Source organism: Heteronotia binoei, chromosome 17 (genome assembly GCF_032191835.1).
Source record: "Heteronotia binoei isolate CCM8104 ecotype False Entrance Well chromosome 17, APGP_CSIRO_Hbin_v1, whole genome shotgun sequence".
Lineage (NCBI taxonomy): Eukaryota > Metazoa > Chordata > Lepidosauria > Squamata > Gekkonidae > Heteronotia > Heteronotia binoei.
In genome coordinates this window covers 4439915-4462332 of record NC_083239.1, presented here as the reverse complement: position 1 = coordinate 4462332, position 22418 = coordinate 4439915, and the positions used below count along the sequence as shown (strand labels likewise).

Sequence of the window (22418 nt, the reverse complement as noted above, 5' to 3'; positions counted from 1 at the left end):
TTTGCCAAAATTTGGGACCATATAGCCATGGAAAAAATAGCATCAGGTCTTAATTCTATAGATCCCTACATGGCCCATGAAAAGTTTATTGCAAAATGGTTTCCGATAATTGAGAAGTTAGTGTCAGACGTTGGAGGTTCAAAGGAAATGCACCAGCATTTGTTGCAAAGTAGTAGTGTTTATTTGATATCTCAAAGCTCTGGACAGGCAGTCATTGGGACTGATAGCAGGTATTGATACATACATGGGTTTTAAGGCCTCACATCAAAGCATTCATAAACAATCCTACATTCTCACACTCTAGTGTCAGAAGTAACACTTTCCCTCCCCCTTATCGCTTGCGGTTCGTTTTCTCACAGAGGAGCCCTGCTGGCTCTCCTTGAGACTTGCTATCTTCAAAGGCCTATTGCTTTGTTAGTGTTATGCAGAGGAGTTCACAGCATGAGTTAGTAACATTTCTGAGACCGTTTGAAATGCAAGGTCTTCTTCTTCATAGTTAGTATTAGGAATTCAAAATGGGGTTAGTCATGTCAAGAAACAAGTCACTAAATGCATTCAGTATAAAAGCACATTGATATTCTCCAATATCTGACAGTTAGACAACGATCCTTGCTATGTAAATTCGCTCTTGAAATGTGAGAGTTATAAATTTCTGTTACTATTGTAAATGTGGTTAGTTATGGTCAGGCCTTTTGGTTTTAATTTGAAATATTTGGTTATAATTTGTCTATCGGTTTCTGAGGATATATGTATACATATATTTAAGAATGATTCTTTTGACTATTTTGTATGTATACAACTCTATTCTATGTTCGTCTTTTTGTGGTGTTGAATAAAAATTTTAAAATTAAAAAAAAAATTGCCGGGAAAAACATCAACCATCTCAGATATGCAGATCGTTGATTAAAATGTTGAAAAGAACCGGGCCCAAAACCAAGCCCTGCAGCACCCCACTGGACACCTCTCTCCAATCTGACAAAACTCCACTGACAACCAGTCTTTAGGTACAGTCCTCTAACCATTTTCCTATCCACCAAACTGTCCTATAGTCCAATCCAGTTTGCCCATCAGAATGTAATGGAGAACCTTATCAAAAGCTTTATTGAAATCCAGGTAAACCACATCAACAGCATTTCCACAATCCAGTAAGCTTGCTACTTGATTAAAGAAAGAAACCAGGTTGGTCTGGCAAGACCTGTTGAAAACAAATCCATGCTGACTTCCTTGAATCACCAAGTTATCCTTCAGATGCGCACAGATCAACCCCTTTAAAATCTGCTCAAATAGCTTTCCAGCAACAGAAGTCAGACTAACCAGCCTGAAGTTTCCCAGTTCATTCTTCTTCTCTTTTTTTTAAATATTGGGAAAACGTTTGCTCTCTTCCAATATTGTGGGACATTCCCATTTCTCAGGGAGGTCTTGAAGATGATAGACAAAGGCTCTCCTTGTTCTTTAGAAAGTTCTTTGAGGACTTCCGGGATCCGTCATCTTGGCTTCAGAGGGGCTTGTAGATCATCTCTCTGCAGCAATTCTGAGTCTGGCTGTTGGAGGGGTGTCACAGAAGAGGAGAGACTTTTTCTTCGGCAAGGGACTTTTACAGGGGGGGGAGAGGTCCAACGGCAGCTGCCCCTGACCCCTGTATGTCCTGAAGCTCCGTGGCCATGAAAGCTGGCATACCAGCAAAAAGAGAAGAATGCCCAACTTCTTTCTTGCTTTCATTTTCTCCAGTACGCCTTTGAAGCAGCATTTTTCTACTCCTAAAGCGATGACTCTACTTAACAAGTAGGTGTTTTTCTAATTCTACTCCCTGGTGGGTCCCTCTGCATAACAACGAAAGACTAGCTCAAATCATTTAGAAGAGGCCTCGGAATGTCATGAGCAGTCTTAACTATTTAAATTGGATTGAATATAATTACTAAAATTGACCCGGACTATAACTGGATATATATCAAAGAGATTACTAAGAAGTTGCAATACGATCTGAACACAAAGGAGATAAACTGTAGAGAGATCTGTCTCTATCGCCTGACTGTATTTAAAAGAATGGTTTCTAAAACTTAAGCTGGAGCTGTTGTGGAATGGGGATTAACAGGAGCTTGAAGCGAATTTACAATCTGATCTAAGAGACTGAGTTTTGATATCAGAAATGGCACTGCTTAATGAAATGTCACATGGAAAAGAGAACTGTTCAGATCTCATTTCTCTGAAAAAAGATCTTATCTCATTTATGCAGCTCCTTAAAGACCAAATGAATTGTTTTATGCTGACAGTTAATGAAACTGTAAACCTACAGGGGTCGAGTGCTTAAGAGAGTGTACTGACGGCTGTGAAATTGAAAGGGGAAAGTTATACTTTCAAAAGAAAAGTAAGATGGACTCCTGTGTCGCAGTTTCAAAACTAGACCCGAAATTAAGATGCAGTGAAATTAGGCTGAGAGGGGAAAATGGCAATGAATTCTTCCCCTTGTGGTTGAGGGGGCAGGCCATATTGAGAAGAGAAAAGCTACACTCCAATCAACAAATCAAGATGTGAAAAGCCTTTCGGAAAAAGGACTTTGAATTTTTTTTCTCTACTTTGGTGAATGGCTGGACAAGGAACTCCAACTGTGATATCAAAAGGCAAACTGTGATTAAATGGGCTGCCTCGGATGCAATATGGGTGCAGAAATCAAAGGAATTTAAAAGTTTTTAATCTCTGGGAAGAAGGACTCTGGAATCCGGGTTCTTTTTTTTTTCTTTCCCCTTGTGAATAAATAAACATGTAACCATTAATAATGAACAGATGTTAGATTTTAAAAGAATAAGGGAGATTTTGAAGAAGTAATGTTAATGAGTGCAGATAGCATTTCTTTATATAGTAGATGTATTTACAGTATGCCTATTTAGTGAGATTGTCTATAATGATGTAAGAGTAGGATTAAAGGTTGAAAAGGTAGATAGCATAATTGCTGTGTAATTTGCTAGATTTGGTAATTTGGCAGATTTGTTTTTAATATGTTATTAGGAGAAATGGTTTAGGTTGCGATAGACAAATTATTTAGTTGTATTTTATGTAATTTGTTAAAAATAAAGAAATGATTTATGTGCTTGTTTTAATAAGTATTTTGCTAAACCAACATGCCAGCTAAGGGGACAGGTCGCTGGGGTCCCTTGTCCACTGCAGCAGCTTGTAGCTCCCGTGCAAGCTCCCCCACAACAGCCAGCACAGCCCGCCTAACAGCCAGCACAGCTCGGAGGAATCCCAGGGGTGCCAGTCATATAGGTGCAACTGGGAGGGGTTCTGCTAGCTCCCATGTTCCCTGCAGTACCAGGAGGCCCACCGATGGGACCCAAGAATTTTGATGTGAAGTTCAATTGAAACCCCAAGAAGCTGGGTTTCTTCATGGTGCAAGCCCAAGTTTTTCTGTGATGAATGGTGTCGGGCACATACCTGGAACGGAAAGTGGGGATCCAAACCTCCTCCCATGTTTGAAAGACTATGCCTTACCCAAGAGGAAGTAGAGCTAATCCCCCAGGAATACAGAGACTTAAGAAAGGTGTTTGAACAGAAGGAGGTGGACGAGCTGCCTTCTCATAGAACAACAGACTGTGCCATTGATCTCATAGAAGGAGAATGGCTCCCAAAGGCTAAGCTTTACTTGATGAGCAGGCAGGAGAGGACTCGGCTATAAAAATGTACTGAAAAGAACTTAAAGCATGGTTTTATCTGCCCCACCAGTTCTTCCCATGCAGTTCCCATCCTGTTCAGGGAAAAGAAAAACTGGAATCTAAGGCTTTGTATGGATTACTGAGGCATCAATGCAGTTTCGATGTCAAATGCCTACCTCCTCCCAGTAATCAAAGACTTGCTGAGTGTAGTATCACAAGGAAAGGTCTTCTCTCAACTAGACTTGAGAGATGCTTACTTCCGTGTAAGAATCAGGGAAGGGGATGAATGGAAAACCACTTTCAACACCATGCTGGGTCAATTTGAATACCTGGTCTCCAGAGTGCCCCTGGGGTCTTTATGAACTTTATAAATGAGGTACTCACAAAGTACAAGGGGGTTGTGGTTTATCTTGATGACTTGTTAATGTATTCAAATGACCTGGACTCACACATTAAACTGGTCAGGGAGGTGCTCTAAAGTCTGTATGAATCCAAACTGTTTGCCAAGTCGTCCGAATGTGAGTTCCACAAGGTGGAACTAGATTTTCTGGGTTACCGAATGTTGGGGAATGGTTTGGGGATGGGCCTGGCCAAAATCAAAGCTGTCATGGAGTGCCCCACCCCCCAAACCTGGAGGCAACGTCAGTCTTTCTTGGGATAAGCAAATTTCTACAGAAATTTCATAGATAACTTCATAGATAATCTCAGATGGCCATCTGACAGCAATGAAGATCCTGTGAATTTAGGGGGAGGTATTTGTGAGTTTCCTGCATTGTTCAGGGGATTGGACTATATGTTCCCCCCAGCCTCTGCAAAGAGATTTTGGAATGATCACATGACAGTAAACTCGGGGGGGGGGGGGGGGACACTTTGGATTTGTAAAAACGATCCACTTAATTCAAAGTCAGTTTTGGTGGCCAGGATTGTGTAGAGACATTTATCAATATTTGGGAGGCTGTCCCATCTTGCCATGGCAAAGAAAAGAGGGGCAAGATGCTGGATGAGCTTCAACCACTTGAAACTTCAACCCGACCCTGGGAATGTATTACAATGGACTTTATCACTGACTTACCACCTTGTAAAGCGAAAACAATGATCTGGTTTGTGGTGGACACTTTCTCTAAACAAGCCCACTGTATTCCATAAACTCAATTGCCCTCTGCAAAGATGAAGAAGAAGACTGCAGATTTATACCCCACCCTTCTCTCTGAATCAGAGACTCAGAGCAGCTTACAATCTCCTATATCTTCTACCCCCACAACAGACACCCTGTGAGGTGGTTGGGGCTGAGAGGGCTCTCACAGCAGCTTCCCTTTCGAGGGCAACTCCTGCGAGAGCTATGACTAACCCAAGGCCATTCCAGCAGGTGCATGAGGAGGAGTGGGGACAGTTTTCGTGTAGGTCCACCACACAAGGGCAGTCTGGCCAAAGATAAAAGACTCACCACCATTCACTAGGATGCCCTGTGCCAGCTGTGGAGGTGCCCATCTCTGAAAGACCTGCCATTTCCGAGATGCCCAGTGTCGGGACTGTGGTAAAACCGGGCATACTGAATGCACCTGTTGGAGCGCAAAGTCAAAAGACTGCACACAGCTGCCCTCTCCTTGCCTACAACCAGTCGACAAGGGACATGTCAAATCAGAGGACTGCCACACCATCTTGCAGTGCTCCTGCCTGTCCAACCATGCCTGGGGAACCACCAGTCAGAAGATCCAGCTGCAACCACGAAAGAAAATCAAGGTGATGGTTCTCATTGACAGTGTGCCCTGTGATAAGGAGGTAGACTCTGGCTCAGCACTCTCCATCATCTCCATGAACACTTACTGCTGAGGCTGCCCACAGCAGCCTGATCACCGCCTAGAGCCATTAGGGGTCCTCCTTACAGACATCCAGGGTCGACGTGTTCCTGTAGCTGGTATCAGCTCCTTCAACCTCTGCTACAAAGACTTTAACAGCACTTTGAACCTTGTTGTTGCTGAGGGTTGCCGCGCTAGCCTGCTTAGACTCGACTGGTTTGAGGCATTGGGCATTAAAGCAACAGGTGTCCAACAAATCAGCCAGTCCTCCTTTGTCTTCATTTGGTCCAGCATGGGTTCTAGCTACAATCATCTATTTATTTTTATTTTATTTTTTAACCCACCCTTCCCTTAGGACAAGCTCAGGGCGGGTTACATCATAAAAATAATCAACAGTAAAAACAATAAAAGACCAATTTAAAATATGTGAGCCACCAGGCCAGTCTTGTACCATGTTGCCTCCAAGAAGGACTGATCTGGCACCATCAGAAAGACCAGCTACAGTCGTGACGGCCAGAACATGAGCCTCCCATAGACATGGACTATGAGCCTCCAGAGGCTCCTCTTGTTCTGGACTCTGTACTTCCCTATGAGGTGACTACTCCAGACACTGCTCCTCCCTGTTGGGTGAGCATGTCAACTGTACAGGAGCCAGCCACTGAACTTAGGCACTCCCAGAAGACGAGTGTGCGGCCCTGATATGAAAAAGACTTTGTCTGCCATTAAGGCAGTCTGAATTTAGGGGGAGGGGTGTTATGTATTGCATCTCACTGGGTTCTTGTTGCCTGAGCTTGAGACAGGGACTCCTTGCAAACCAGGATCCTGAAGCCTGGAAAAAATTGGCCAGTAAGAAGCTAGGCATGTAACAACTTGTAACGAAGAGATGCAAAAAAAAGATTTTGGAGTGAGCCAACAGGAGTAACTGTTGCCTGCTGGTGTGTGTGTGTGGGGGGGAGGGGGGGTTAACCATGGCCAGATTATATATAGTTGCAGTTTTGCCTGTGTTCCACTGTGACTGTATCTTCTTGCAATAAAGTGTTCTTGGTTGATTCAAAGCTGGCTGGACTCACTTTATTTCAATACTGATATGAAAACATTCAAGATCTCAAAATGCGCTGAGATTCTGCAGATGAAGTTAATTCATCTTTATATTGAGACTTTTATAGTAAATTGCAAACTTTGAATTGTTGAATAAAGTCTAGGATTCCATCAGGTATGACTAGTGATTGGATGATTGGCTGAGAGACTTGGACGATACGAACAAAAAGAATTAGGAGATGATCACTTCCCAGAAAATTGCCCACTTTTCCGGTGGTCTGGACAGTGGGTCGGTCCGACTGCTGGGTATAGGCTCCTCCTCCTCATCACAGGGTCGGGTCTTCCAATCGATCCAGAGGGGGAGTGGCCTATACCTCCCAGATCTCGCCAGGTTTTTTTCCCGGCCCTGCATGAGCAGGACGGCTTCTTCCTTAGCGCTCTTAGAAGAAGCGCAGAAGATCCGGAAGAGAAAATTACGAAGGCTGGGAGCGTAGGGGTTGGCCCCAACAAACTCAGTGAGAGGGCAAACATCCAGGGCTACTCGGAAGTACACCCTGCTCCGATCGTCAAGGCCCTCTGGAGCTCCGTTTCCCCGCAGACGCGAGTGGAACGGAGCGGAGAAAAAAGGCGGCAAATCAAGCAGCAGCGTGGTAAGTCGCCCCACAGCGGGAAGGGCTTGGCGCGGGCGATATAAAGCCCTGGGAAGGGGTTTTTCTCCTGCACGCTGACCGCATGCCTAGACCCTGAACTGCCTAGCATTACTTGCATGGCAGAGGGGAGAGACCTTGGATAAGGGCATTCCTAAGGGGTCTGGCTGAAAGGCGCTGTAAGACCTGTTAGAGGGCGAAGTTTGAAACATGCTGCCCTCCATTTTGAGCATTTCCCGCCCTTTTTTGCTAGTGTATTTCCTCTCACTTCCCTTATAGTGACTTGGAGTACATCAAAATGGCGGCTAGTTCCCAAAGAAACTCCCCAAGTGAATTCGACTTGCCTCTGCTATCAGGAACCCTGACCCCTCAACAAGAGGCTCAGAATCTCGACCTTACAGGGGAGGACGCCAAAACAAACTTGCTACAATGGCTTAAAAGAGAAATGTTGAAAGAGTTGGGGCAGGACCTCAGTCAGCGGCTGGGCTCCCCTTCTTCTGTGACGAAGCAAAAAAGGCAAGAGGGAAGGAAAAGGGGCAGAGACCCCAGCCCTAGTGATGCTCTGGAAGGACGATCTAAGGGCAAGTCTCACGTAGGCTTGGATTCCCCTCTCCTGAGTTCGGCTGAAGAGTCGGAGGACTCTGATCCACAGTCTGATAAGGAGGAAGGAGAGCTTTCAGATGAGGAGGAACATCCTGACACTGTGCAATCTAGGCTTCTCCCCCTCAAATACTATTCCAAACTGCTCCCCAAGCTTTTGAGGACCCTTAATTTTGTGGCTACACCTAAGAAAAATGAGGAGTTGGATCCTGACCTTCCCACAGGCTCAGGGGAAATGATGCCAAAACTGAGCAGTGCTCAGACGGGGGTTCCCTTACCAGCGGCCTTTTTTGCTCTGGTCAAGGCGGAGTGGGAAACCATGGACAGAGTCTTCATAACCCTAGAGAGACGGGAGAAGTTCTGTCTCCTGTTACAAAAGATTCTACAACGACGCAGGGTGTCGGTTATGATGTTAGCGCAGTTGTTAGGGATGATGGTCTCCTTTCAGGATTTGCTTTCCTGGGCCAGATTCCACACTTGCCCCCTGCAGTTTTTCCTCCGCCCTTTCCAGGAGGTTATTGGGAACAAAATTCCCAAACTGGTGACATTACCGCCAGAGGTGAGAGCCCAGTTGCAGTGGTGGCTGGACCCGGATCGTTTTCTTCCAGGTCATCCGCTACGCGAGCCCCAGAGGGTTTGTATGACCACAGATGCCAGTCTTTGGGGTTGGGGGGCTCACTCACAGGATCAAATGATCCAGGGTCAGTGGGAGCCCCACGAGATGAAGCGCAGTATCAACTTCCTGGAGCTCAGAGCGATTCGGCTAGGGTTGCAAGGTTTGCAGGCAGTCCTGATGGGTCACCATGTCCTGGTCAAAACGTACAACTCGACAGCCAAAGCATATGTAAATCGACAGGGAGGAACCAGGGTGAAATCTCTCCATGCCGAGGCGAAGGTTCTCTTCGAGTGGGCGGAATCCAATCTCCTATCGATCAAAGCGGTGCATGTTCCAGGGAAGGACAATCTACTAGCAGACTGGCTCAGCAGACACTGGCTGGACCAGACGGAATGGATGTTGCACAGAGACACCTTCAGTCTAATAGTGGACAGGTACGGCCCGGTGACGGTGGACTTGTTTGCCACGGCAGAAAATTGTCAGGTGGACAGGTTCTTTGCCAAAAACAGAGACACAAGAGCAGAAAGAACCGATGCTCTCAGCGCCGAGTGGCCAGCGGGGCTTCTGTATGCCTTCCCGCCCCTTCCTCTATTACCCAGGGTGATTCAGAGGGTGGTGGAGTTAAGGGCGGAGATGGTGCTAGTGGCTCCTTTCTGGCCGAGACGGTCATGGTTCCAGGAGCTTCTGAGGTTGTCGATTCAGCCTCCTTGGCGGCTGCCGAGGAGGGATGACCTTCTGACCCAGGGCAACATGTCTCATCCTCAACCAGACCTGTTACAGTTGACAGTTTGGAGGTTGAGCGGCTGCAGCTCGAGGAGCTAGGTTATAACAAGAGAGTGGTGGACACTATGTTGGCATCACGTAAATGTTCCACTAATAGAGTGTATAATACCACCTGGAAGGTCTTCTCCTCATGGTCAACCCAGCGGGGGTGGGACCCAATGACAGTTAAAGTTAAAGGTATTCTTTGTTTTCTGCAGGAAGGGGCAGATAAGGGGCTCTCCACTAGTACACTGCGACGACAGGTGGCTGCCATATCGTCCATACAAGGGGTGTGGGGGCGTAAGGCCTTGTCAGCGCATCCGCATATTAAACGGTTTTTGAGGGGTGCTGCACTTCTTAAACCTCCACAGGTGCACAGGTTCCCTTCGTGGAGGCTGAATGTAGTACTACATGCCTTGTGTGGGCATCCCTTCGAACCTATGGCTTCCTGTGGGATTAAAGAACTAACTTTTAAAACGCTCTTTCTGGTGGGCATCACCACGGCACGGAGAGTGTCCGAATTGAGGGCCTTGTCGTTTGACAAGGAACTTTGTGTTTTTCATAACGAAAAGGTGGTACTGAGACCAGACCCATCTTTCATTCCTAAAGTAAATTCTGTTTTTCATAGGTCCCAGGAGTTGGTTCTCCCGAATTTTTGTCCCACTCCTCAGTCTGCTAAGGAAAGGGAGTTGCACTGTCTAGACGTTAAGAGGGCACTTAGTTTTTATATTGAACGTACAAAAGACTGGAGAAAGTCTGACTCCCTGTTAGTTTCGTTCAGCAAGAAGTCACAGGGACGACAGGTTTCCACCTCTTCTCTTAGCAGGTGGCTACAGGAATGTATTGTCCTGGCCTACAAGGCCCAAGGTCAGACCCCTCCAGATGGGATCACGGCTCATTCTCTGAGGGGTGCTGCAACATCAGATGTGTACCAGTCCTTTCCATCATTAGAAGCTGTGTGTAGGGCAGCGACTTGGAGGTCGGTGCATACCTTTACCAGGCACTACAGGGTAGATAAATGGGCCTCGGCAGAGGCAGCCTTTGGGAGGTGTGTGCTGCAGCATGCACTCTAAACAGGGAAGCCGTTCCCGCCCGGGGATGTTCAGCTTTGTTACGTCCCAGCAGTCGGACCGACCCACTGTCCAGACCACCGGAGAACGGAAGATTTGTATCACTTACCGTGAAGCTTCCTTCTCGGTGGACTGGCAGTGGGTCGGTCCGGCCCACCCGTTAAAGGTTGAGCGGCTTCCTGGGTGTTGGAGATGGATCCTGGAGGCTTGCCTTTTTCTCTCTTGAGAAATATTGCTGTTTCTATGATTGGCAATGTTCTGTTTCAATCTTCCATTTTGTGTGGTGCATTGAAGCGTAATAAACTATTCTCCTCGTTTACTTGTCTCTGTATGTGAATGGGGAGGTGGTGGAAGTTTTTATTCCTAAGGGGATGCGGCTTGGATACACCTGGCGAGATCTGGGAGGTATAGGCCACTCCCCCTCTGGATCGATTGGAAGACCCGACCCTGTGATGAGGAGGAGGAGCCTATACCCAGCAGTCGGACCGACCCACTGCCAGTCCACCGAGAAGGAAGCTTCACGGTAAGTGATACAAATCTTCCGTTTTATAACCTTCATAAAGGAAACCACTCTTGTTGATAAGGCAAAGTAGTCTATGATACTTGAGCCATTTGCACTAATATATGTGTACCACCCTAGGAGTTGAGGCCTACTTGACCATTGGTTCCCAGAGTCAAGATGGCGACGGCGGTAGAAGCCTAGGTGCTGGGCTCCCGCCAGCTGATATCTTTAACAAACAACCAGACCATCAATACAAACATTAACAGCAGACGAAAATACCAGGCACTAACCGGAGACTCGACTCACGAGACGACGATGGTGACTCTTGGTGCCCAGTGGAAGGAATATTGCTGCCGTCTGGCCGAAGCCGAGGCGGAGCCAGGGCGCCGCCACGGGCTGGCGTCCGAGAGAAGCCGAGCCGACGCCAAGGGAGGTGTGTGCTATGCGGGCTGGTGCGACGAGAAGCGTAGGCAGTGAATTAAGGCAGCGAGTGAAGCGGAGTGTGTGGTGCAGTTGGCGATTTGTCGCGGGCGGAGGCGGACGGGGGCTGGGGGTCTTTCGGGGAGCCGTGAGTGGGCGGAGCGGTGGACTGGCCCCGGGGCGTTGGCCTCAGTGGGTATCCCAGTCTTCGTCCCTCACTCCTTTCCCTACCCTCCACCTCCTTCCTCTATCTCCTCGTCTTCACCCCGCAGACGCCAGCGAGGCGCAGCCGAGCCGGTAGCTGGGAATCCCCCCGACAGTGAAGCCCTGTACGGGGCTCGGATGCTGGGGACCCAGACTGTGCGAGAGGGCCACGGAACAGCTGGAGATGGCGCCGACAGGGGCTATAACCTCTCAACTGACTGTGGGTACCTCCTGCACCTCAAGAACTGCAACTGCAACCGCACTTTAAGAATATTTAAGAACATTATTGATATCTGCAAGCACTGGCACTTTCACTCTAATTCGACTGTGAGTGCCACCTGCACCTTAAGAACTCTACCACACTTTAAGAACTCTACTGCACTTTAAGAACATTATACACACCTGCAAGCACTGGCACTTTAACTCCAACTATAACGATAGCACTTTAAGAACAAGATCCACTCTACCTCACCATTCAGTATCCTGGACCCCTTTTATTGATTAGAGTCCTTACTGGCCACTAACCGAACTACTATTAATCTAATTGGAAATGTTATAATTGATTAGGAACGGGACTCTATTATTATGTATTTACTTATTTAAATGCATGTAAATGATTTAATTATGTATTTATATGTTTAAATGCACAGAGATCTAGTGATTTATTTATATTGCACATTAAATCGGGACATAGGAATAGGGGGGGGGGAGCTTATTAATGTGCCAAGAAAGACGAATCGATTTGATCAATTTGACTAACCAATTAGAGGGAGAATTAGGGTGGGATGTTAATTAAATTAGATGCGATTAATTCATAGTGAACCAGTAACCAGGGACTGAAGGTGGAGGGTAGGTTAGAGAGCTGGACGGTGAGTCGAGACGAGCTAGTCGGGAAGGTGTGGCCATCACATAATTACTTACAAAATTATACCGGGACATAGGTGTGGATGCCTGGCCAGGGGATTCCAGTGCTCCTGGGAAGGGGAAGATATGACGGTGGGAATAGACAGAAATGTAAGGGAAGGGGGTGGAGACAAAACAGTGCTCGGCCCCCTTCCAGTCTACTTCCCATCCCAATGGTGACAGTTAGTGGGGCCAAGAGGAATTGCCCACCTCCGTCATTGGTGTTATGCAACGCCAGGTCCGTAAATAATAAGACTGAGATCCTGAGGGAATTCTTGCTTCGGCAGGATGTGGACCTGGCTTGCGTGACCGAGACCTGGGTGCGAGAGGGGGAGACGGTGGCTCTCTCCCAGATGACCCCCCCTGGGTTACTCGGTCTTTCACCAATCGCGGACTAGTGGGCGGGGGAGAGGGGTGGCGTTATTCATACGGGAGAGTTACTCCTTCCGGGCTCTCCCGGCCCCAAAAATAGATGGTATTGAGTGTGCCGGCCTAGCATGGGATGTCGTAGAGGGGTTGGCGATCTGGCTGGTGTACCGTCCGCCTAACGCACCAGCCAGCGCTTTACCATCCCTGATGGAGGCTGTGGCAGGCTGGGCGTTGGAGTACCCAGGGCTTATGGTCCTGGGTGACTTCGATGTCCACGCCGATGACGCAGCCTCCAATCGGGCATTGGACCTGGTGTCTTCTATGGTGACACTAGGACTCTCTCAATTTGTTACGACCCCTACGCACCAGGCAGGGCACATGCTAGACTTGATCTTTGCGTCCCGGATTTGGGTGAATGATATAGCAACAGAGGTGGTGCCATGGTCGGATCACCTAGCCCTCAAGGCCCGTATGGAGATGCTGCCCCAACCCTGTAAGGGCAGAGAGCCTATTCTGGCTTGCCCGCAAAGCCTGATGGACCCGGAACGGTTCCAAATGGCTCTACGGGATCCCTGGCCCACTGGCGGTTCCCTTGATGCCCTGGTTGATGCCTGGCAAGATCGGCTATCCAGGGCGATCAACGAGATCGCACCTCGACGCCCTCTGCGCCCTCATGTGAGGCTGGCTCCATGGTATACCTTGGAATTACGACAGCTGAAACAAGGGCTCAGACGACTAGAGAGGCAGTGGCAGTGCACTCATGACAAAGCGACGAGAACATCCTACAGAACGTTTATGAAGTCTTATGAGATGGCAGTCAAGGCCACGAAGAAAGATTACTTCGTGGCCAGGATTGCGTCTGCAAATTCGCGCCCGGCACAATTGTTTAGAATAATTGGACATCTTACCACACTGCCTCAAGGCAGACCAAATGTTAGAAAATTAGAAATAGGCTGTGAGGCTTTTGCGAAATTTTTTGCAGACAAAATCACATCGCTCCGCCAGGACCTGCCCATCACATTGGATACAGTATGCGAACTGGAGATTCCGTGCCTGTCTTCCAGCTTAGTTCTGGACCACTTCAACCCACTCAGCCTGGAGGAAGTTGACAGAATTCTCTCCTCTGCATGCCCAACAACTTGCGATCTGGACCCATGTCCCTCTTGGCTAATTAAATCTTGCCAGAAGGAGCTTAGATATCCTTTACGGGACGTCATAAATAGATCCCTCCTGGAGGGGCGTTTTCCAACACCCTTGAAAGAGGCCATGGTCCGCCCCCTCCTGAAAAAAAGTACAGCAGACCCGGCCGAATTGGCAAACTACCAACCGGTCTCTAATTTACCGTTTTTAGGTAAAATTATTGAGAGGGCAGTGGCGTTGTAGTTGCAGGATTTTCTGGATGACGCTTCCATCCTAGACCCTTGCCAGTCCGGCTTTCGCCTGGGTCACGGGACGGAGACAGTGCTGGTCGCCTTGGCAGATGACCTCCGACGGCATCTGGATCAAGGCGGCGTGGCAGTACTGATGCTGTTAGATCTGTCGGCCGCGTTTAACACGGTCGACCATCGGCTACTTACCCGCCGCCTCGCCGACGTAGGGGTTAGGGGGTTGGCCTTACAATGGCTCTCCTCCTTCCTCGAGGATCGGGGACAAAGGGTGGCAATCGGGGGTGAGCTGTCCCAGAGGCGCACACTAAATTGTGGGGTGCCTCAGGGAGCGGTTCTCTCACCGATGCTATTTAATATCTATATGCGCCCCCTTGCCCAGATTGCCCGGAGGTATGGGCTTGGGTGTCACCAATATGCAGATGACACCCAGCTCTATCTGCTAATGGATGACCGGCCTGGCTGCGTCCCGAGGAATTTGGACCTGGCACTGCAGGCCGGGGCAACCTGGTTAAGGCTGAGTGGGCTGAAGCTGAATCCAGCGAAGACAGAAGTCCTTTGCGTGGGCCGGGGCACTCTGGGGAGGGAAATACCTCTCCCGGGTCAAGAGCTTGGGAGTCCTACTGGAGCCCTCATTATCAATGGAGGCCCAGATAGCAGCCACTGCTAAGTCAGCCTTCTTTCATCTGAGGCGGGCAAGGCAGTTGGCCCCCTTCCTAGAGCGCCGGGACCTAGCAACAGTGATTCATGCAACGGTCACCTCGAGACTGGATAATGCCCTCTACATGGGGCTGCCTTTGTGCCGAAACCAGAAGCTGCAGCTGGTGCAGAACGCGGCTGGGGCTCCCAAAATGGGAGCATATACAGCCAGGGCTACGGAACTGCACTTGCTGCCAGTTACATACCAGATTCGTTACAAAGTGCTGGTCATTACCTTTAAAGCCCTATATGGCCGAGGACCTGCCTACCTGAAGGACCGTCTTTCCCCATATGAACCCCAGAGAGCACTGAGGTCAACAGGGAAGGACCTGCTGACTATTCCCGGGCCGAAGGAAGTAAAGCTGCAGAGTACCCGTACTCGGTCTTTCTCCGTTGTAGCTCCACACTTATGGAACCAGCTCCCGGAGGAAGTGCGGGCCCTGCGGGACTTTGACCGATTCCGCAGGGCCTGCAAGACCATCCTCTTTGGTGAAGCCTTCACTGACTAAAACCTGAGAGACTGCTTAAATGATTTATTATCTGTCAGAATAGCACCATGATGTTAATTTTATTGTTTTACTATTTTTAGAATTTTAATCAATTGTTACCTATTGTTTAAATTACTGTATAATTTGTTATATTAATTGATGTTGTTAACCGCCCTGAGCCTGCCTCGGCGGGGAGGGAGGGATATAAATAAAATGTATTATTATTATTATTATTATTAATTAAAATTAAATTTCTCTGATTGCAAAAATTTGCTAGATCTAGTTCATTTGAATTAACAACTATATCGTTAGAAACTCCATCAAACCAATAAGGACTGAGAAGGTCTTTGTTGTCTGGACCAGTTAATTTCTGCATCAACACATTATCATCACGTCCCATTCTAGCATTAAAATCTCTGGCCAAAATAAGCTGGCTAACAATGGAAGACTGGCCCAAATATTTTAATTAGACTTCCCAATTGTACCCAATGCTGACTTACTATAGATCTGGACATAGGGTGTAAATAAACAGAACAAATAAATAGAGAGTAGTTGGTAATTTCGATGTTAATTCCTAGCAAATTATAATCAGATACAGCCAATTCACCTTCCTTAATGTTCACAGTTGTAGAGACTAGACAGGCCAAGCCAGGAGTCTTTCAAAGAACTTTAAATCAATATCTCTGGGAAGTCATTCTAAACATATGAACATGAACATATGAAGCTGCCTTATACTGAATCAGACCCTTGGTCCATCAAAGTCAGTATTGTCTACTCAGACTGGCAGCCGCTCTCCAGGGTCTAAAGTTGAGGTTTTTCACACCTATTTGCCTGGACCCTTTTTTGGAGATGCCAGGGATTGAACCTGGGACCTTCTGCTTACCAAGCAGATGCTCTACCACTGAGCCACCGTCCCTCCCCATTCTATTCTAAAAAATAGGCTAAGCGTTCCTTAATATGCAGGGCTCATACTCAATATTCAAACCTATTTTAGGGACTTTAGGGCACTTTCAGGTTAAAAAAAGGAACCAAAATAGGGACCTAATAAAAACTATGGGAACAACAAAAGCATCACTCAAAATAATGTTGTTTGTAAACCACCCTACCAGTAAGCCAGTTAAGGTCAAATAGTTTAAAAAAAAAACACCACCTCTTTTCAATCCATACTAACTTTTTAAGTTCATAGAATCCTAGAGTTGGAAAGGACTCCACGGTTATCTAGTCCAACCACCTGCACAATGCATGAAATTCACAAATGCCCACCCACACCCACAGGGATTACTGCTCCATGCCCAGAAGATGGCAAAAAACCTCCAGGATCCCGGGCCAAAATAGCCTGGGAAAAAAATTGCTGCCGCACCCTAAAGCGATGGTCAGCATTTCCCTGGGCATGTTTCAAATTTTGGCTCCACCTTTTGTTTAATTCTGATACGAACTGTTTTGCTTTCTTAATGTTGACAGATCTTCATGATTTTCAATGGTTGGAAATAGTTTTAAAAATTGGCTCTATAGGCATCTCTTTGGATTCATATTTATCTTCTGCTCCAGCAGCATTCCAGATAATTCTCTTTTTCTTACTTTGACCTTTTTTCTTTTGTTTGTTTTAGCATCTCTCACTATCCTAAGCTCATACTGAGCTTTAGCTTTCCTAACTTTCTCTCTATGAGCACTGGCTATTTGTTTATAAGAATATAAGAGAAGCCATGTTAGATCAGGCCAAAGGCCCATCCAGTCCAACACTCTGTGTCACACAGTGGCCAAAACTTTTTTAGATAGATAGATACACACACACACACTGTTGCTAATAGCTACTGATGGACCTCTGCTCCATATTTTTATCTAAACCCCTCTTGAAGGGATAGGGCCTTCTCCGTAATGGCCCCTTCCTGGTGGAACCAGCTGCCGGAAGAGGTAAGGGCCCTGCGGGATCTCGCTCAATTCCGCAGGGCCTGTAAGACAGTCCTCTTCCGGCTGGCTTACAACTAACCGGCACTTGAAATCTTGATACTGAGTGTAGTTTTTATAGGATCGCTGTATGTTTTTTAATGTTTTAACTATGTAAATTATGTGGAATGTTAAATTTTTATATTCTTATGTTAGAGCCACCTGGTGGGAAGGGCGGGATACAAATTACAAATAAACTAAACTAAACTAAACTTGAAGGTGGCTATGCTTGTGGCCACCACCACCTCCTGTGGCAGTGAATTCCACATGTTAATCACCCTTTGGGTGAAGAAGTACTTCCTTTTATCCATTTTAACCTGTCTGCTCAGCAATTTCATCGAATGCCTACGAGTTCTTGTATTGTGAGAAAGGGAGAAAAGTACTTCCTTCTCTACCTTCTCCATCCCATGCAGTATTGCCTTAAGATGCTTGGAATAAAGGTCTGAATCAACCACCTGCGTGTTCCTTGACTCTGGGGTCTGACAGCTGGGGGGTGGGGTTTCTCCTGGTTCGGGACCCCCCCCCTCAACCTGCTGGCATGAAGCAGGTCAGCGGGAGGTCCCCGACCCCAAAGACTCCATCAGTGCGCTACATGCCCAATCTGATGATGTCATCCAGCGTTGACACCATCACACCGGGCACATCGTGCAGGGGATGCTCTAGCATTTGGGTAAAAGCTCTGTGGTACCATAGAGAAGACTCCCCCACCAAGAGCAAGGTGGGACTTGACAACCCTACTAATATCAGAGACGCTTCAGCACAATTAACTTCACAGATGTTTTCATTAGGCACAAAACTCAAAACAGATTAATTTAATTACTCATAAAGCTCCCTGTGCCTTTCACATATTGTTAGTACAGAAGCAGGATTTGTGAGACGGGGCTATCCACACAATTTCATTTGTTGCTGCTGTTCTCCTGCCATTCTGGAGCTCTTGAATTTCTGGTGAAATAATGAAGATATTTTGGTTCTAAATTCAAGTTTGATATTAAGAGCAATGCTGTCTGATTACTCATCTGTGGCATAATTAATCAGTAAAAAACGAGTACTGCTATTTTACTGATGACATGAACATTCCCTTTGCATTCATTAACAAAGATATCAACTTCTAAACTCTTTTTACTGGAAGTGCTACATTGGCGCTCAGACCTTCTTGGCTGCTGTGCAGCCCACTCAATGCACAGCAGCCAAGAAGGTCTGAGCGCCTGCTCCGGCTGCAACGCCACTGAGGATGTTCTCCGCAGCTGAGAACGAAATGTCTGGAAGGAAAACTTTCTCCAGTAGAACACGGCACTTGAGCCCGAAAGATTCTACAAACCCTAATGATGTTACCAGCCGTGAAAACCTGAAATCTTTGATAATAACAATTCAGAAGTCTGTGCTACAGCAATAACAGTAATACTCACATTTGCACATGTGGAGGCTGGAAACGTCCCTGATTAATATTGTAGAACGTGAATGCCTGTGTTGGGTTTGTGCTGTACTCATCCACTTCGATTATGAGTCTACTGTGTTGATGCCTTCGAGCCGTCATAATGTGTGACTGGGCAAAAGCCATGCTTGCTTTGTGCAGTGCCACTAATTTCTCAGGGAATCATCTCTGCTATCTGTCCACAGTAGATGAAAATGTCCACATACTTTTGGTACTTCATTACGCATACGTACCCATTCTATAAACCTATAACAAGCTGAAAAAAATGTAAGGGTTGGCAACTAATGTATTCAAGTTATATGTCATCAAATACACTTAAAAGAGGAAGATAAATGCTAACAGCTCCAACATATTACAAATCTCCCCAACTCAACAATTTGATCAAACGTGTGTGTGTGTAGGTTAGCAGGAAGAAGGAAGGTAAACAACGTTTTAAGAAAACATATGAAAACACCTGGCTAGAAATTGTACAGTGCTATGCTAAACAGAGTAATAGCCTTAATTACAAATCCACTGAACAATGATTTATTACATAGAAATCATATAGAAAAAGCAGTAGACAAGTACATCTTTAAGACCAACTAAGTTTTATTTAGAATGTAAGCTTTCGTATGCTCTTAAGCTAGGGTTGCCAAGTCCAATTAAAGAAAAATCTGGGGACTTTGGGGGCGGAGCCAGGAGACTTTGGGGGTGGAGCCAAGAACAAGGGTGTGACAAGCATAATTGAACTCCAAGGGGGTTCTGGCCATCACATTTAAAGGGACAGCACACCTTTTAAAATTCCTTTCTTCCATAGGAAATAATGAAGTATAGGGGCACCATCTTTTGGGGCTCATAGAATTGGACCCTCTGGTCCAATCGTTTTGAAACTTGGGGGGTATTTTGGGGAGAGGCACTAGATGTTATACTAAAAAAATTGTGCCTCTACCTCAAAAAATAGCCCCCCCAGAGCCCCCAATACCAACGGATGAATTCCCTATTATTCCCTATGGGAATCGTTCTCCATAGGGAATAATAGAATGCCCAGTAGACATTTCCCTCCCCCCCCCCCACGCTTTCTAAAAGGGGGGAGGGCCTCCAAACCAGGGAATCCCCTGCCCCCTCCCTCCCACACACACACACACACACACTTACCAGATCTTCTTCCGGAGAACTCTTGTGAAAGCGAAAGCAAAAGAAAGGGCGGGGCTGTTCTCCCAAGCCCTTCCTGCTCCCTGCCCAGCCTTAAAGGAGCAGACATTTTACAAACGGCTCAGGAGCTCTATAATGAAGCCTACAGGTATGTTCTCCCCCCCCTCCACCCCCCACCCCCCGCTTCCCACTTCTTGAAGACCGGGAGATGAGGCTGCAAACCCAGGAGACTCCCGCCAGAGCGGGAGGGTTGGGAAGCCTATCTTAAGCAGACTTCATCAGACTTACATTCTGAAAAATGTAAAAGCTTACATTCTAAATAAAACTTAGTTGGTCTTAAAGGTGAACTTGTCTACTGCTTTGTTCTGTTGCTTCAGACCAACACGGCTACCTACTGGGATCTATAGAAATCATGTCACATGTGAAAGTTTTGCAAAAACAATTATTTGATTCCTAAGCTCAGCCTGAATATTTATAGTGCTCGTTTAAGGGAGTGTGTGCCTACGCATGCACAGATGTATGTTTCAAAGAAATCAGTATGTTTTCTCCTACAGTTCAATGTCATTCTTAAAATTAACTCAGGCAAATGTTTTAACACTTACAACAATATATACATTGTTGAATCCAAAAAAGGTGCCACGAATGTGCATCTCTTTCATGATTTTCCCTCACAATTTTTAATACAGCAAATACATTATTTGACTGGAACTATCACACATAAATTATGCCAGTTGTCCAAAAATAATTTTTACTTATTCCGAGTTTCATATGAAATTTCTCTTGTCTCAAACAAATATTAAATTCAGTTCTTGCATCTTCAGCTTCCTGTCCCGGCATGTTCAGTCAGCCTCATGTTTGTGACCAAGAGGGAACCTTCCATATCTTAATTATTGTAATTGTTGCAGACGTCAAAAGACTCAAGGTAGTTCATCGCCCATGCACATACTTCATATCTCTTAGATAATTCAACCGCTTAACCACTTTGTGTCCACTTATGTTATCAATTCATTAAATAACTTTTTAATACCCCTCAGAATGTCTAAATCGCATGTCACAAACTCAGCACATCTTACAAGGATGCCAGCAACAGATAAACTAATGACTTTCAGGTTTGTGCAAGTAAATTAATTGCTTGCTGTTTTATATATTCCCAGTAACCAACCAATATAATCAATTTCCCATTTTGTACAGTGTTGTTTTGATTGATCGTCCATTTTTGCCATATAGTCTGAGATCCAGTGATAGAGAGGGAGAATTAATATGTTCAAATTTTCTTCCACAAATATTTTAAATGCCACCTCTTTCCAGGCATTTGAGAATTTGATCCAAAGGGAAATGCTGTTCTTGTACAAGTTGCTTCGAAAAAAAATTAGGCGCTAAATCCCCAAATTGCTATGTAAACTGAATGGAGCTGAAAAAGTACTTCAAATGCTCTAAAGAGGAGCATCTTCTCTAAACCCATATTTTGAAAAATCAAACATGAGTATACAACACCCATTTATCTATAAATTCTGTCTGTAAGCATGACATTTTCCCTGAGATATATTATTTTCTCAACTATTCCATATTCTCGATCATATTTTAAATGATGCTTTAGCACTGTCAAGCCTAACAATTAAATACAGTGAAAAATTTAATAAAATAGCACTTAATGAGCACTAAGTTATTTAACTCTATTTTCTGTAAAAGAATGAAGAGTGAAAACTTACAGTTTGCAAACCACCAAGACTTTCATGACCCTATGCTCACATCATCAAAGCTGTACCACCTGAAAGACAGATATGCACAGAATTAATATATTGGATTTAACACTGTTCTAATATAGATAAATGATAGTTGGTGCTTAGGCTTGAAAGAAAAAATACAGAAAACAAAGAGTAACACAGTATTTCACGATTTATGCATGCTAATTTTTAATAAACTTTTTATTTAATTTTTTCAAAAGCAAATATACATAAAAGAACAACAAAAACAATAGATTACAAGGTATGGCCACTGAAAATCTCAATATTTTACACTGCCAATTTGCATATTTATAGACATTGAGAGTTTGGTAAATTACAAAATATTCACAATCAATATCACCATTATGGAAGAAGAAGAGGCAGATTTAAATCTCAAAATTCTATATTATTAAAATAAAGATATAAAACTATAACATTCTGGAATAGAAAAATCAGATGATCTCTCATCAAGTGAATATTCTAAGAAGGGCAACTATTTCTCAAGGAACTTAAGAAATGTTTAGCTTGTCTTAAAGAAATTCTGTCAGATATCTTATCCATTATAAGATGATCCCATGTTCTTCTTTACCATCGTAGGTGAGGCTTTATTTTCCCGAGATAAAGCTATTAAAGATTTAGCCACTACAAGTGAGATCACTACTAAATTTAGTAGTGAGATACTACTAATTTTTTTCCATATCTCAGGGGTATTCCATTCTTCCCAGGTATTTAAAAGTATCAGCTCTGGGGATCTGGGTGTTTTATATCCAATAATTAAATAAATCTGAGTAATAATATTGTCCCAGGGGAAAAAAGCTACTATAGGGTAATTTCACCAACAAAGTTTAAAAGTGCCTAATTTTCTGTACCCTTTCCAGGAAGTAGGTTGGTTAATAAAATGTAATTTTAATGGTGATAAATACCAATGTGTCATAAGTCTGAATGATGGAATCTTAATATTGTGTTGGAGATTGCCCATTCTATCTCATTCTAATGATGTAAATAAGGCACCACAGTCTATATGCGAGGATTTTTGATAAG

The 22418-nt window shown here is 45.3% G+C and overlaps 1 protein-coding gene across 2 annotated transcripts in view; it reads right to left on the bottom strand.

Moving 5' to 3' along the window:
* MPPED1 (metallophosphoesterase domain containing 1) overlaps positions 1-21426 on the bottom strand; it is a 144485-nt gene extending 123059 nt beyond the window's left edge. The window contains exons 1-2 of one of the 2 annotated variants that reach the window (XM_060257930.1): positions 21363-21426; positions 18497-18778 (exon numbers count right to left, since the gene is read on the bottom strand). In XM_060257930.1, coding sequence (XP_060113913.1) covers positions 18497-18648 — 152 coding nt within the window. In that variant the 5' untranslated portion in view covers positions 18649-18778; positions 21363-21426. The remainder of the gene's footprint in view (positions 1-18496; positions 18779-21362) is intronic. The other variant, XM_060257931.1, reaches the window with a different exon arrangement.
* Between the last annotated feature and the right edge of the window lie 992 nt (positions 21427-22418).